At 44.5% G+C, this 13,251-nt stretch overlaps 2 protein-coding genes across 4 annotated transcripts in view; one reads left to right on the forward strand and one right to left on the reverse strand.

The window, feature by feature from the left end:
* The window catches only part of FAM149B1 (family with sequence similarity 149 member B1), a 12,218-nt gene extending 12,000 nt beyond the window's left edge, over positions 1 to 218 (reverse strand). For 2 of the 3 annotated variants that reach the window (XM_017733784.1, XM_017733783.1), the window contains exon 1: positions 47 to 214. In XM_017733784.1, coding sequence (XP_017589273.1) covers positions 47 to 90 — 44 coding nt within the window. In that variant the 5' untranslated portion in view covers positions 91 to 214. Of the gene's footprint in view, positions 1 to 46 lie in introns of all 3 variants that reach the window. The other variant, XM_017733785.1, reaches the window with a different exon arrangement.
* On the forward strand, positions 89 to 8,629 carry ECD (ecdysoneless cell cycle regulator). The gene is made up of 13 exons (XM_017733792.1): positions 89 to 93; positions 182 to 376; positions 730 to 817; positions 1,783 to 1,961; positions 2,656 to 2,851; positions 3,733 to 3,861; positions 4,016 to 4,141; positions 4,889 to 4,971; positions 5,730 to 5,836; positions 6,263 to 6,440; positions 6,893 to 6,960; positions 7,038 to 7,258; positions 7,775 to 8,629. The coding sequence occupies exons 1-13, from the start codon at positions 89 to 91 to the stop codon at positions 7,991 to 7,993; spliced, it is 1,794 nt and encodes a 597-aa protein (XP_017589281.1). The 3' UTR covers positions 7,994 to 8,629.
* The last annotated feature ends 4,622 nt before the right edge of the window (positions 8,630 to 13,251 follow it).

Genomic DNA, 13,251 nt, shown 5'->3' on the forward strand with positions numbered 1-13,251 from the left:
GAGCCGGGGACGTGTGAGGGGGGACCCGGGGGCTTCACAGACTCACGGTGTCACAGCATGGGTCAGGTTAGAAGGGCCCACCGCGGGCATGTGGTCCCACCGCCTTGCTCCAGCAGGGTCATCCCAGAGCACACGACACAAGATTTTGTCAGCTGGGTCTGGAATATCCCCAGTGAGGGAGGCTCCGCACCCTGTCTGGGCAATCTGTTTCTGCGCATGGGGTTGCTGAGGCGCCTCTCTTCTCTCTGCCCCGTCCAGGCGAGACGCCGGCGCACATCGGCGGCACCACGCTGTTCGGGGATAACGTGGAGGACGAGTGGTTCATTGTGTACCTGGTCCGGGAGATCACCAGGGAGTTCCCGGGGCTGGCAGCCAGGTACAGCGGGTCCTGCTGAGCTGCTTTTTTGGGAGGGGTGCCCAGGGGCAGTGCCTATGCTCTGAAGGTCCTGGCTAAATATTCCCCATCCTTGGAGGTGTTTCCCCATCACGTACACATTTGAGGTGTCCAAGGCCAGGTTGGACGGGGCTTGGAGCAGCCTGGGCTAGTGGAAGGGGCGCCTGCCTGTGTCAGGGGGGGTTGGAACCAGATGATATTTAAGGTCCCTTCTAATCTAAGTGTTTCTGTGGTTCTGTGAATATTAAAAAAACCCCAGCAGACATGGATTCAGAAGTGTGTTGTTGTGCTTTGCAAGGCTTTTCCTGCTAAGAAACCAATTTCTCCTTGGCCAGGATTGATGACAATGATGGAGAGTTTCTCTTGATAGAAGCAGCTGATTTTCTCCCAAAGTGGCTGAATCCTGAGAATAGTGAAAACAGGGTGAGTAAAACTTCTGTACAGTGGGCAAGGTGGCCACAGTGGCCTTTTATGGAGCAGCTGGAGTTTTCTCTTGTGCCTCCAGCCAAGTGGTCTGACTGCCTCTGAAAATCCAGAGTGCTGGCTGTCCCTTACTGTTGCTCTCCTCAGGAGCACTCCTGTATCCACCTGAACTTCCTAGCTCTGCTAGAGCTACTTGGAATTTTTTTTTTTTACCATATTCTGGAGTGTTTGGGCAAGAGGATTTGCTGCCCTCAGAGTAGGAAATGCTCAAGGCTGGAGTGTTGGTGTCTCTACAAGGTTTCAGTCTGAGTCTGGTATAGGTGAAAGAATGAGCAGACACCTTCACCTGGATATGGATAGTTGCTAGTAGTCATGTCATTGGCAGTGGATTAAAATGGAAATAATTAACTTGGTCATTAGCAAAAAATTGTTTAATTATTTTTCCCCTACTCCAGGATTCTTAAAAGGGATGGAACACAGCACAAAAATTGATTGCAAATGTGAACTATCAGACTCATATTTTCCTTCTGTTGGAGGGAACGGACTGCGTGAGGGAGTTGAGAATGTTGCATTTAGGGCTTTTCTTAGGATCAGGAACCAGCAGAGGTCACATGTAGCGCCTGAAATAATGCTTTTTAGTCCCTGTGATGTTCTTAAGCAGCTAGGTTATGCTGATTCTCCTGAAGCAATTCTCTAGTTGAAGAGAAACTTGGTATTATTGTTATTAAGGAAACAAAATAATTTGACCAAACTTGTTGCAGTTAAAATAGGGGTTTTTACTGGTTGGATCATGGTCTCTGGCATCTCAAATAACTTTTTTAAAAAAGCTATGCTGCTTCCTGTGTTGGTTCTCTATTTGTACTTTATATTCTCTGTGTTTAAACACATGCATTTGTGTATGAAATGAAATTTTCCGGTGTGTGACTGTTCTTACCCCGTCTGATGAGAACATTGCTGCCTGCCAGGTGTTCTTTTACAAAGGAGAGCTGCACATCATCCCGCTGTCGGAGACTCCGGAGCAGGACTGTGACCTCTCTGCTCCCTGCCCCACAATCCCACAGGCACTGGCACTGTTGTCCAGCCGCTCCGAGGAGTTCCTGGCTGCAGAGCCCATCAGGGCTGCAGTGAATAAACGCATCGATGGGTATGTGGGTGCTTTATTTTGGCCCTCTGCACCTGTGGGGTTTGATTCTGTGCTGTCTGGGGTTTAAACATTTCCCCCATAGATGTGATAAAGTTGGTTGCTTTTCAGAAACCAGCAGCTGGAGGTTTTTCTGTGGCCCTCCTGGAAGGAGTGGGATCCGTGTCCTGTAGGCTGTGATCTGAGGGCTCTGAAACTGGTTCACTGCTATGATTCCACACCTGGCAATGACGAGTTACTCTTCCTTCACATTCTTCTTATACTAAAAAACCTGAAAGTTCCCTGATCTTTTAGGAGCCCTGTGCAGGAGGAAAAAGAGGATTTGAGCTAAAATGTAGAACCAGGAGGATTTTCAGAGCTTCAGCTTGTCACAGCTGTGTTCAGCCCTGTACTTCATTTTTTGCAAGGATTTGACAGCATATCTTTTACAGAATATGGTGAAGAATACTGCATAGCTGAATATGTTGGTTGAGTTCACAGTGACTCATCTTACCCACGTGGGCATTCAGTTTTATTAGCCGGGTACATTTATATAAATCTATTACAGAAACAGACATTCTAGGCATCAGATTGGCCAAGTTTTAACTTCAGGATAATCTTCTGACCCATAATACGGGTAAATATTAAAGTGAAAATAGGCCTCATAATAAAAAAGGAGTGGTTTAACTTGCACTTCGTGCACTCTGTTGCTGTTCAGGTATCCCGAGAAGATCCAGGCCTCGCTGCACCGAGCCCGCTGCTTCCTCCCGGCCGGCATTGTGGCCGTGCTGAGGCAGCGCCCGTCCCTGGTGGCTGCGGCAGTCCAGGCCTTCTACCTGCGGGATCCGGGCGATCTTCGGGCGTGTCGGCGCCCCTTCAGAACCTTCCCTGCAGAGCAGCGTGTGATGGCCCTGGTAAGTGCTCTTCTAAAGCCTGTGATGGCCCGGTAAGTGCTCTTCGAAAGCAACTTGTCACTTAATTCGGTTCTGTATCTGACAAGGCTTCTGTGGCCAATGGTATAAACGCATAGATTGAACTTCAAACTGCGTGTTTTCTGGTGGTTTGTCTTTTTTTTCCTGCTGGGTGGAGGGATGAATTTCCATTGCATTACATTAATAGCGTCTCTGCCTTCAGATTGACGTGGCTGGGCTTTCAAAGGGCTGATCATGAGGGAACTGTGTCTGAAACCAGAGGTTATGATAATAGTTCCTCTGCTGAAATGCCTGCTGCGTAAATTGATCTCCCTGTGTGATCAGAGCAGTTTGACAGCACTGCCAGCCAACATGAGGAGTTGCTCCTAACCAGTGCTTCACTCCAAGGCTTTTCACCTTCTCAGCTGTGCTCACACAGCTCTGTGAAAGCTTTTATGAAGTGTTTTATCTGATGTGTTTTGTTAAGAGTTGTACCTCTAGACTCCTGAAAAGGAGCTTTAGAGTCAAATTTTCGACTTCTAGACTGTTTCCAAAATCCCAGCTTTTAATCAAATTTTATTTTAAAAAATACAAAATACACCTTGTTGATGTGAATGCAGAATCCTGAGGATTTTTCCTAGTGTATTTAGACTGACAAAAGTTCATATTTGCTTGGGGATTTCAATTTGGAGCATACTTTGTAAGGCCTGAAAAGCAATGTATCAGAAAAATCTATCTAAAGGTATCTTTTGAATGCAGTCTCAGATATTGCCTGTAAAATGGGTGCCTTAAAACACAATTCAGTGAGCCTGGTGGGAATCTGATGCCTGTCCACAACACAGTCACACTGCAGGGAGTGTTTTTTTCTGCTCTGGCTGTTCCAGGTGACTTTCACTCGGTGTTTATATGCACAGCTGGTGCAGCAGAAGTTTGTTCCAGACAGACGCAGTGGATACACCCTGCCTGCCCCCTCTCATCCTCAGTACAGAGCCTATGAACTGGGCATGAAACTGGTAATGATTTTTTTATGCATTTTATACTTAGTTTGCCTTTTTATGTATGTCCAGGAAATGGGTCTTTGTCTGGAAGTTGCCTGCTTGTCCAGAAAAATGTGAGCAAAGTCCGTACACCTTGAGAACCTCTTCTTGTTGCATCTTTTATGTACAGGCTCATGGCTTTGAAATTCTGTGCTCCAAGAGCAGTAAAGTAGCTCCTGATACCAAGAGAAATGTGTTAAGTGGTCCTCTGTGGGAGAGATTCCTCAGGAGCTTGAAGGAAAAAGATTATTTCAAGGTGAGGCAGTGTGTCTGTGGCTTTTAAACATGCCAGAAAAGATGCATTTTAGCTCTTGAACTTGTGTAAGTAGTTGCAGCAGAGCAAGAACTTGAATTCTTATCTCTGTGTAAAATGAATTAATGTCTTTAAAGGAGACGTGCAGTTTGTTCCCCTTTGAAAGTAATTTATTTTGGAAATTAAAAAGGAAAAATCAAGATTTGGAGATTCATTCATTCATCTAAAGGAAGGAGAGAAATACACTTGAATGAAGAAAACTACCATAGGGTGTGTGAGGTGTAACTGATTTCACTGGTTTGCATTTCATTTGCATGCCTCTAGAATTAAATATTCTTCAAGATCTGTACATAACACCACAGACCTGTGTGGGCCCATGCAGGTGTAATTTTTATGTGTGTGTGGTTTTTGTGAGTTCTGGGGGTTTTGGTGGGGTTTTGTGGGGTTTTTTTTAAAGATGCCTTTGACTACTTATTTTCAGTTTAAAAATTGGACATGAATTGAATACTTACTTGAAGGTTATAAAATTGGACAGCTCTATTGAAATTCTTAGGTTAATATACTTTAATATACTTTAAATATAGGAATTTTCCTGTATTCAGTTCCAAGTGTACATGGCAAAGAGGTTTTACTTGTTTTGGTTTTCTCAGCATTTCTGTGTGACAAAGAGTCATCCTTATGAAGCCTGACTGTGGAGAGGAAGGGGAGGGAGAATTGTTTGGATTCATGCCTGTGACTTTCATTAAATAGGGAGAAATGGAAGGATCTGCAAAGTACCTGGAACTGTTGCATATGGCAGAAGATCACTTCCAGCAATCTGTTGCCCCAGAAGGGTAAGATCTACTTGAAATTCACGAGTGTCATGCACCATGCCTACAAATCCTTTTAACTTACCTTTAAAATCCTTGTTACAAAAAACCTGAACCCTTGTTCTCCATTGTACATTTAACATTGGTGCTGTGGCCAGGACATACAAGTACTAATTCCTCTAGAATACTCCACTAGTAGAAGTTCTTGCTTGAGTAACTATTTATCTTGGTTTTGTGAAATGCTAAGCTCTTCCAAGTGGGTTAAGAGGTGACTGAAAAGTATTATTTGCTTGGTTGACTGTAGAAAGTGTATAAAAGCTTCATTGAAAAGCAGTCCCAGTGAATAATAAATACAGAGTAATCTGTCTCCTTTACTCAAGACAGGCAGCTGGCTGTAGATTTCTCCAAAAGATCAAATCCAAAAAGTAAATCACTACAAAATTATCTGATCCCTTGCCAGCTCATAATATCTTGACTGTTAGTTTTTTGAGTTTCCAGTCTGTGCTGTTTGGGATCTGGCAGTCTTCATATTTACCAAGGCAAAATAAACATAAGGAGCCACGAGGAATGGGCTTTGGAGCCATCAGCTGGGAATTGCAGGGACTGACTGTGTCCTGTTTTGGCCAATACCCTGTACAGTACTCTAGGACTTCCCCCAGATTAATTTCCCTTTTTGATGTGTTTGCACAGAAGGAAGAATGAAGAATTCAAGTGAAAACCTGAATGTAAAGCATGTGATCCCGTTGAATCCATTCCAGTAAATTGAATTTTTTTTCTTCTAGCTCTGTTGAAGTGAGCCCAGGTGATGAAATCTTGACACTGCTACAGACAACATCCATTGATTTGAAGGAATTTGAGAGAGAAGCAGCTTCTCTTCCTCCAGAGGATGGTGAGCTGGATGCAGGGGAATTACTCCTATTACAAATGATTATTTGTGGGGGAGAAGGGGAATGTTGACAGCTGTGAAGGGAGAGCCAGTCCAACCTTCATTAAGACCAAATTCTGGATTGGCTCTCCCTTTTTAGAGTAAGCCTTTCTTCCTCCATTTAGTGGCCAAAGGCTTCTCAGTGACTAGAATGGTATCTCTTAGTTTGAAGCTGCATGCAAAGCAGTTTTCAAGTAGTGAAACGAAATCTCCACTCTCTTCTTCTCGGCTTCTTGCTGCCTTATGCTGTCTGTGACCCAGGACCAGCACAAAAACTTCACAGTGCAGAAATGAGCTGCAGAATGGTTGCAGTCCTCTCAGTCCTCTGCTTTGAGCCCTGCAGGCCAGCAGGCGTGTGCAGAATAACAGATCTGTCCTGTGTGCTTTCAGATGACAGCTGGCTGGATATTACACCAGATGCTCTGGATCAGATGCTGAAGGAGGCAAGAAATGAGTCCCTTCCTTCCACAAATGAGGAAGAGCAAAAATACGACTTGGAAACAGTTGCTGAGAGCATGAAGGCTTTTGTGTCCAAAGTCTCCTCACACGAAGGAGCAGAAATGCCATGGTAGTAGCACTTTGATTTTGGGGTCTGGTGTGGAATGCTGCACTTTGCTGCAGCCCTTGGGTTGATTCTGTGATGCAGAGAATGAGAGTTTGAAGGTGTTGTGCTGTGCAGAGGCCTGAAACAACCCATAGCAGTGAACATGTACTTGCTTTTAAATCAGCTTGGTGACCGCCCTGACACTGGTGCAGGTTAAAGTGCTGGAAGCTGAGCTGCTCTCTGTCACTCCGTTTGATTTTGTGATCTTCAAAATTTTTCTCTTGTCATTCCAGGAATTCCTACACTCACTGTTTCATGTCTAATCCCTACAGGCTTCAAACTTCCGGGTGCTTCTAAGTTCAATTGTCCCAATTTCAGTCCTGGCTTGAGAGAAATCCACGTGGCTTGTGCCTGTGTCACGCTTATGCAAGCATAAAAGCTTTATTTATTTATTTTAAAATATTTTTATATTTCAGGTCATCTGATGAATCCCATGTTACCTTTGATGTGGATTCTTTTACAAAAGCACTGGACAGAATTTTAGGTGAGATTGCTTCTTTATTTGAAACAAATCCCTGCACTGATTTCTTTGCTGTTGTACTGACACAAAATGATACCCAGGGGCTGACTCGGAGGAGCTGGATTCTGATGATCTGGATGAAGAGGAGGAGTTTGATTTCTCAGATGGGGATGATGAAGACTTGGATGCTGGAAATCAAAGGCAGGACCAGAAGATGTCTCCTGAGGAGCTTGTAGGCAGTCTCAAGTCGTACATGAATGAGATGGACCGTGAACTGGCACAGACCAACGTTGGTAAAAGTTTCACCACCAAGAAGAGAGGGGTGAGTATGCCTTGAGCTCTGATTTGTAGCATAGTAATTTTGAAACAGGAGATATGCTGGAAGCGCCCATTCTGAGTAGTGTGATCAGAACCTTCCCACGTGCAAGCAAAGTGTGCTGTAGTTGCACCATAATACATTTTTTCCAAACAAAAGCTTACCTAAGCTTTGAATTTGCATATCTTTTCCAAGACTTTTATTTCCCTGTTTTTAGTAGTAGGGCAAGCAGCTGCAGCTTGACTTGTGAGTTCCTGTAGTAGTTTGCTCCCATAGGAAGCTGAGCCAGGACTCAGCAACACTTTCTGTCCTTACCTTGGAACTTAATCTGTGTGATGGGCAGTGATGATTTTTAGCTGGCGTGAGCATTTCATGGGTCTGTCAGGACTCTGGAATGTACTGGACTTTGTTGGCTGCAGAACTGGTTTTTTGTTTCTTTTCTCTTGTGGTTTGCCTTTTTTTTTTTTTTCCTTAAATCTGCTCATGCAATTTGATAAAACTTTCTCTTTGTACTCGCTGCAGGCAAGTTCTGTTGAAGCAGCCACATCTGAGAGTGCTGGCCCTGATTCTGGAGCTGAGGATGCTGAGCTTGCACCGGTGGATGTGGACATGAACCTGGTAGCAAACCTGCTTGAGTCCTACAGTGCCCAGGCTGGCCTGGCAGGACCCACCTCGAACATTTTACAGAGCATGGGGGTGTATTTACCTGAAAACACAGATCACACTGGCTCGAGCAGCTGAGCAACGCAGTGAGACTTTTGACAAGACATGGGGATGGGGAAATGAAGCACAGACAGATGAGCAGGATGTGGAAGAAGAGGCCAAAGGTTTTAATTTCGAGCATTCTGTTCATTATGTGTAACTTCAGAAATGCAAAGTGCATTTACCTGCAAAAGCTTATTGTTCGGACTCTGTCTTGAATGGAAATGAGATTTTCCCAGTGCTAACACATTTTCAGAAAACTGAAAAATGATGTCATGACTCAAATGAAACTTTTATTGCAAAACCTCTCTTTGATTTTTCCAATCATTGATCCAATTTGCCACATTTCTAAAGTGTCCTTTCACCCGTTGCTAAGTGGTTTCAATATCTGGAAAGCAGTTCTTGTTCTGAAAATGCTGCTGCCTTCAGGGGGAGGTGGGGAAATGCCATGTTACAGGAAGAGTCTCATGGATTTGGGAGCACTGGTTAGATGTTCAGGAGACATTTAATCCTTCCCAAAAGTACAATGCTGCATTGTAAGAACTTCTGATAATTACTGTAAGAGCCTGTTCCTTATTAAGCAGAAGGATTTAAAGAGTAACTGGAGCAAATATGTACATATTGGCCAGAAGTATTTTTTAAATTTATTTCGATAAAAACAGAAATACAACTTGATTACTGAATTTTCTTTTTGAGGTATGCATAGCTTCCTCAGTGCAGTATCAAAATTTCTTGGAGTGAAAACATTTTCATAATTGGTCATTTTCTGAATTCCATTATTGCTGAATGTTGGTATCATGCCAGCAGTAGCTGTATGTGAGCCCAGGCTGAACAGTTTTGGGGTTTTTTTCAGTGAAAATGTGGCTAGAAGGCATGCAGCATGTTGCTTTCCCATGGAATGAAAAATCTGTCCTTTGATATGACAACTTTAGTTTCAGCAACATAATTTGAAGTGAAATAGGTATAAATTCCTGATTTACAGATAGCAAGGACAGTCCTGCTGGGTCCAAATCAGCTTCTTTATTTTTTTCTTTTTTTTTTTCGTTCAACAATTAATCAAGTGTTCTCCGTTGATGTTGTGTAATTTAGTTTGTAATTTATGTTGTGTAATTTAGTTTGTCAACAGTTCAGGGAGAGTACTGGCAGGTTGGACGTGGATTAGAGATGGACAAAAAGAGTTGGGAAGTGTGAAGGTTCTGCTAAAGTTCAAAGAATTTGGACTACTGAGAGATGAGGTGGACTGCAGACTCAGACAAATCTGTGCTGGAAAAATGGGATTAACGGAAGTTTTTGAATCTAGACAAGGATAACGAGCAGTTGGTGGAAAACAGGTCCTTGAACCTTGGAAAGGGTTTATGTTTGAACAGGGAACATAATTAACACTGAAACTACATAAAGTTCTCCACTTTTATATGAAAGAATTGCATTTCAAGAACATGATCACATTTAACTGTCGTGTGGCCTGTGCTATGCAAAAGGTCAGAATAGATTGAAGGACTCTTGTAGCATGTGAGGAAAACTCCTAAGCTAAGGTTCAGAACAAAGCTGCTCTTTGGGAAACACTTGAGCTGATCTTGCTGCTTGGGTAATCTCGCTTTTCCAGCAGTGGGACTGTGATTTCTCTGGGGCTGTGCTCATTCCAGCTATTTCCAATTGTTCAGCAGCTTCACAGTGGTGACCCTCAGGACTCTGGAACTGCTCACAGGAGAGTTTGCCATCGAAGAATAAGTGTTTCCATGCTGCCTCTTCCCCTGCTTTGAAGTAACACACGAGGCATCTCTGCTTTTAATTTTGAGAGTATTTTTAGTGAAGGAAGCCCGATGGAATTAATTAGGGAAGACAAGTGCAGTGGGGTTCCCTTTCAACGGATTGCTATCGGAGTATATTCCGAAGTTGTTTAACTGGCTCTGCATTCCAACACAATTTATTCACTTTGCTCACTTGAGCATCTGCCTTTTGTATAGCCTCGTTCATCCCAGAGCTCCTGACCCTTCCCAGACATGTGGTTTTCTTGTTTGTGCCTTGACCCCTGCAGCCCCCGTTGTGAACAGTGTAGTTGTTGACTGGTACATTTCAAGCAGGAAAACAAATAATGGTTCTTTCATCTTCCATCTCTGAGGTCAAAATTAACCCCAGGGGACACAGAGACCCCTTAACCTCTTAAAACTCTCCTGAACACCTGGGCAGTTTGGCTGTTGCCACTCTTCCCACTGGTAAGTTTTATGGAATAGCTTCAGGAGTCAGCAGCCCTCAAATCCTTCTCCTGCAGACTAACTGGTTTTGGGATCCTTGTGGAGTAAGTGGATGTCAGCCTCCCAGATCACCTCCCTGAAGGACACTTGCCCCCGACCCTCCTTTCCAATGCTCCAGCACAGGAATAATAATCTCCAGGCACGTGGTAGTTGCAGTGGTGGAAAAGCATTTTTAAGGAATGTTTACACAGCTCGTGCTGCTTCTCTAATTCTCATGAGAAGCTGGATTTTGTTTTCCATAGCCGTGGGAGTCAGGGCAGGCCCTTTGTACCACCTCAGGATCCCCTGGGATGCTGCGAAGGCTGCAGGAGGAGCTGCACTCCCTGTGGCCATTTATGTCCTTGGACTGGAACACAAGAGCGTCTGTTCTGGCAGAGATGAGGTGGGGATTTCTTTTGCCAGCTTTCTTTATTCCCCCAGGAGAATTCCTTGCCAGGGAGGGATGTGAGGTCTTTGGGGGCTGTCAGGGCTATATGAGCTGGGATTTGAGGCTTTTGTGGGTATGGGAGCTGTGAGGGCATTGACAGGCAGGACTGAGTGATTGACAGGTGGGATCAGCCTGTCAGATTGATTGACAGGTGGGACTAAGAATGATTGAGAGGCAGGGTCAGCCCCTCAGGGAGATTGACTGGTTGACAAGAGTGATGGTGAGGGGCGGGACAGCCCCAGGTGTGGCCAGTGAGGGTGACGGGGGCGGGCCCTGTTCAGAGCTGCTTTTGAGGCTGCATGGGCGCACGCTCTGTAGGTGATTTTGGGGATATCTCTAGGACTAATGGTGAGAGCATCTTGTAGGGGCTGGGGAAGCACCTGAGTGTGGAGCACGGCTCAAGGAAGGTGCCGAGGGACGACCCCTGGGCCAAGCAGGAGCAGGTGAGGGAAGCAGCACCTGAGCAGGTGGGGCAGCACATGGGGTACAGTGAGATCTTTTCCCTCTCTCCTTTCATCTTCCTCGTCCTTCCCCAGTGCCTTCAATCCCTCCTCAGTCACCCCAGAAAAGAAATTTTTTTCCCTGAAGGAAGAAGGGTTTTAAATTGAGGGGAAACCCTCCTTTTCCCTTATTGTCTGTGTTTAAGCTGGGGGAGTCCTCATTCACCTGCAATATTAGGGGTATCAGTTGAAAGAAACCCTGCCTATTCCATTATTTTATTATCAATTGGTGGGGAAACCCCATTTTCTTGTTTAAATAGAAGGGAAAACCTTTATGATTTAATTTTTATCAGTTTGAATTGAGAGCAAGCTATCCATTTTCATCATCTTTACATTTAAATTGACAGGGAATCTCTGTTGTCCGTCATTTTTTAAGGTTTAAACTGAATGGAAAACCCCATTGCTTCTATCATTTGAGGTATTTATATTGAGGGCAAAAAAATAGCAGGGCAGGAAAAAAGGTGGCAAAAAAAGGGCAGGGAAGGGGGGAAAAAAATAGAGCCTCTCCTTAAGTGGGTCAGCGCTCCCAGATGGATACTCATAAGGGTACAAGGCTGGGAAGTTAAGGTAAAGCTCAGTTCATTCCGAGAAATTATATAGGTTACCTGACCACTGTTACAGATAGGAAACAGAAAACGAGTGATTTCCAGTAAAGTCTTTGTCATTTGGTGGGAAAAAGGAGTAATGATACCCAGTGGCTGCAGGGATGGTAATCTAAATTAGTTCAGACCAGATTTCCTTTGTTTTTTTAATTGATGAGGGTTATTAACCTTACCTGCTACAGTTTTGGAATATATTCTAGTTTAATCTCGCTGTCCTCCATGCTGCATACTCCCAGCAGCCGTACTTAACTATCATATGATGTGTGATTTTGCTTCTGTCCCTATCCCAAACCTCATCTTTCCTGGTTTTCTGCTTCTTTTTAATATGCTAGTAGCACTTCTGTGTCCTGTCCCTTTGCAGTATTTCCATGGATAGAGGCAGTGGGACTCTACATAATGGATGCTGCCTACAGCTGAGCACAGGGACCAGTGGATGCTGTATCAGCTTTCCATCTGTTGCTAGGTTGAAAAGTGAGCAAGATTTAGGTGGGAGCTGAAGGCTGGGGTAGCTCAGTTTGTTCGAGCAGTGCCTCAGGCTGAACACAGGAATTGTACCTGTGTAATTACAGGTTGTTCTGACAACCTGTCTGCTGCAGCTGCCACAGATGAGCTGCTCCTTGAAAAATGTTTGCTGACAAGTTCCTTTTACAAGGTCAGGCTGTCAGGGTGTTCCACCAAGTGCTTGTGTCCTTTCAGGCCAAGTGTCAGGCTCCATGTGTGTCCAGAGTGTCTCGGAGCATGTTCTAAGGTGAAATAATTTCTTGATGTAAGAGCTGGAATACTGAAGTCAGACTTCCTGCCACCCACAATGAATAACCCCTCTGGACAGGGAAATGTGGCCTTTCTGCAGAGCAGCCCTGGTGATGGGAGAGCACGTGGTGAGTGAATTCTCTACCCACACTGTTTCCAGATAAGATTTTTCTGAGCAGTCAGAGGTCAAACAAGTTGTGTCATGGGGTTTGGTTACTTTAATCCTCTGCTGGCACCAGTTAGAGATCAACCTGACTTTTATGCCCTACTGCTTATGGGAGATGGGTGTAATGCTCCTCTGAACCTGCCTGCATTGCTAACCAAAAAGTTCTTTCTGATTGATCAGATGAATGCTGTCATTCTATATCCTGCTGACTGGTAATACCTAGAAGCTGTGATGCCCCAGGCTGGCAGCTTTTCAGTGCTGGGTCTTGCTGTACGTCCCTAAAAGCAGTGGGGTCTCAGTGATTCATACAAGCCAAGTGTTCCCCAAGAGGGATGCATTCTTGAGAGAAATACGTTGCTCTGTCCCTTTTATCTGCCTGGTACCTCTTCCATGAGAAAGCCCTGCTGTGTTTTGGTGAGGAAGCATCTGTCAGGAATTGTCTGTTCCTTTTTCCAGGTCACTTGCCTGTATGGAGCATGTCCTGTCTTGACTACAGTGAGTGTTCTTCAGGCAGATTTCTGAGGCAAATCCAAGTGAGGACAATGTCTCCCACCTTGTTTTTCTGTCCTGCTCACAGCTGGGTGCTGCCTGTCATCATTC

Source organism: Corvus brachyrhynchos, unplaced genomic scaffold (genome assembly GCF_000691975.1).
Source record: "Corvus brachyrhynchos isolate BGI_N302 unplaced genomic scaffold, ASM69197v1 scaffold334, whole genome shotgun sequence".
Lineage (NCBI taxonomy): Eukaryota > Metazoa > Chordata > Aves > Passeriformes > Corvidae > Corvus > Corvus brachyrhynchos.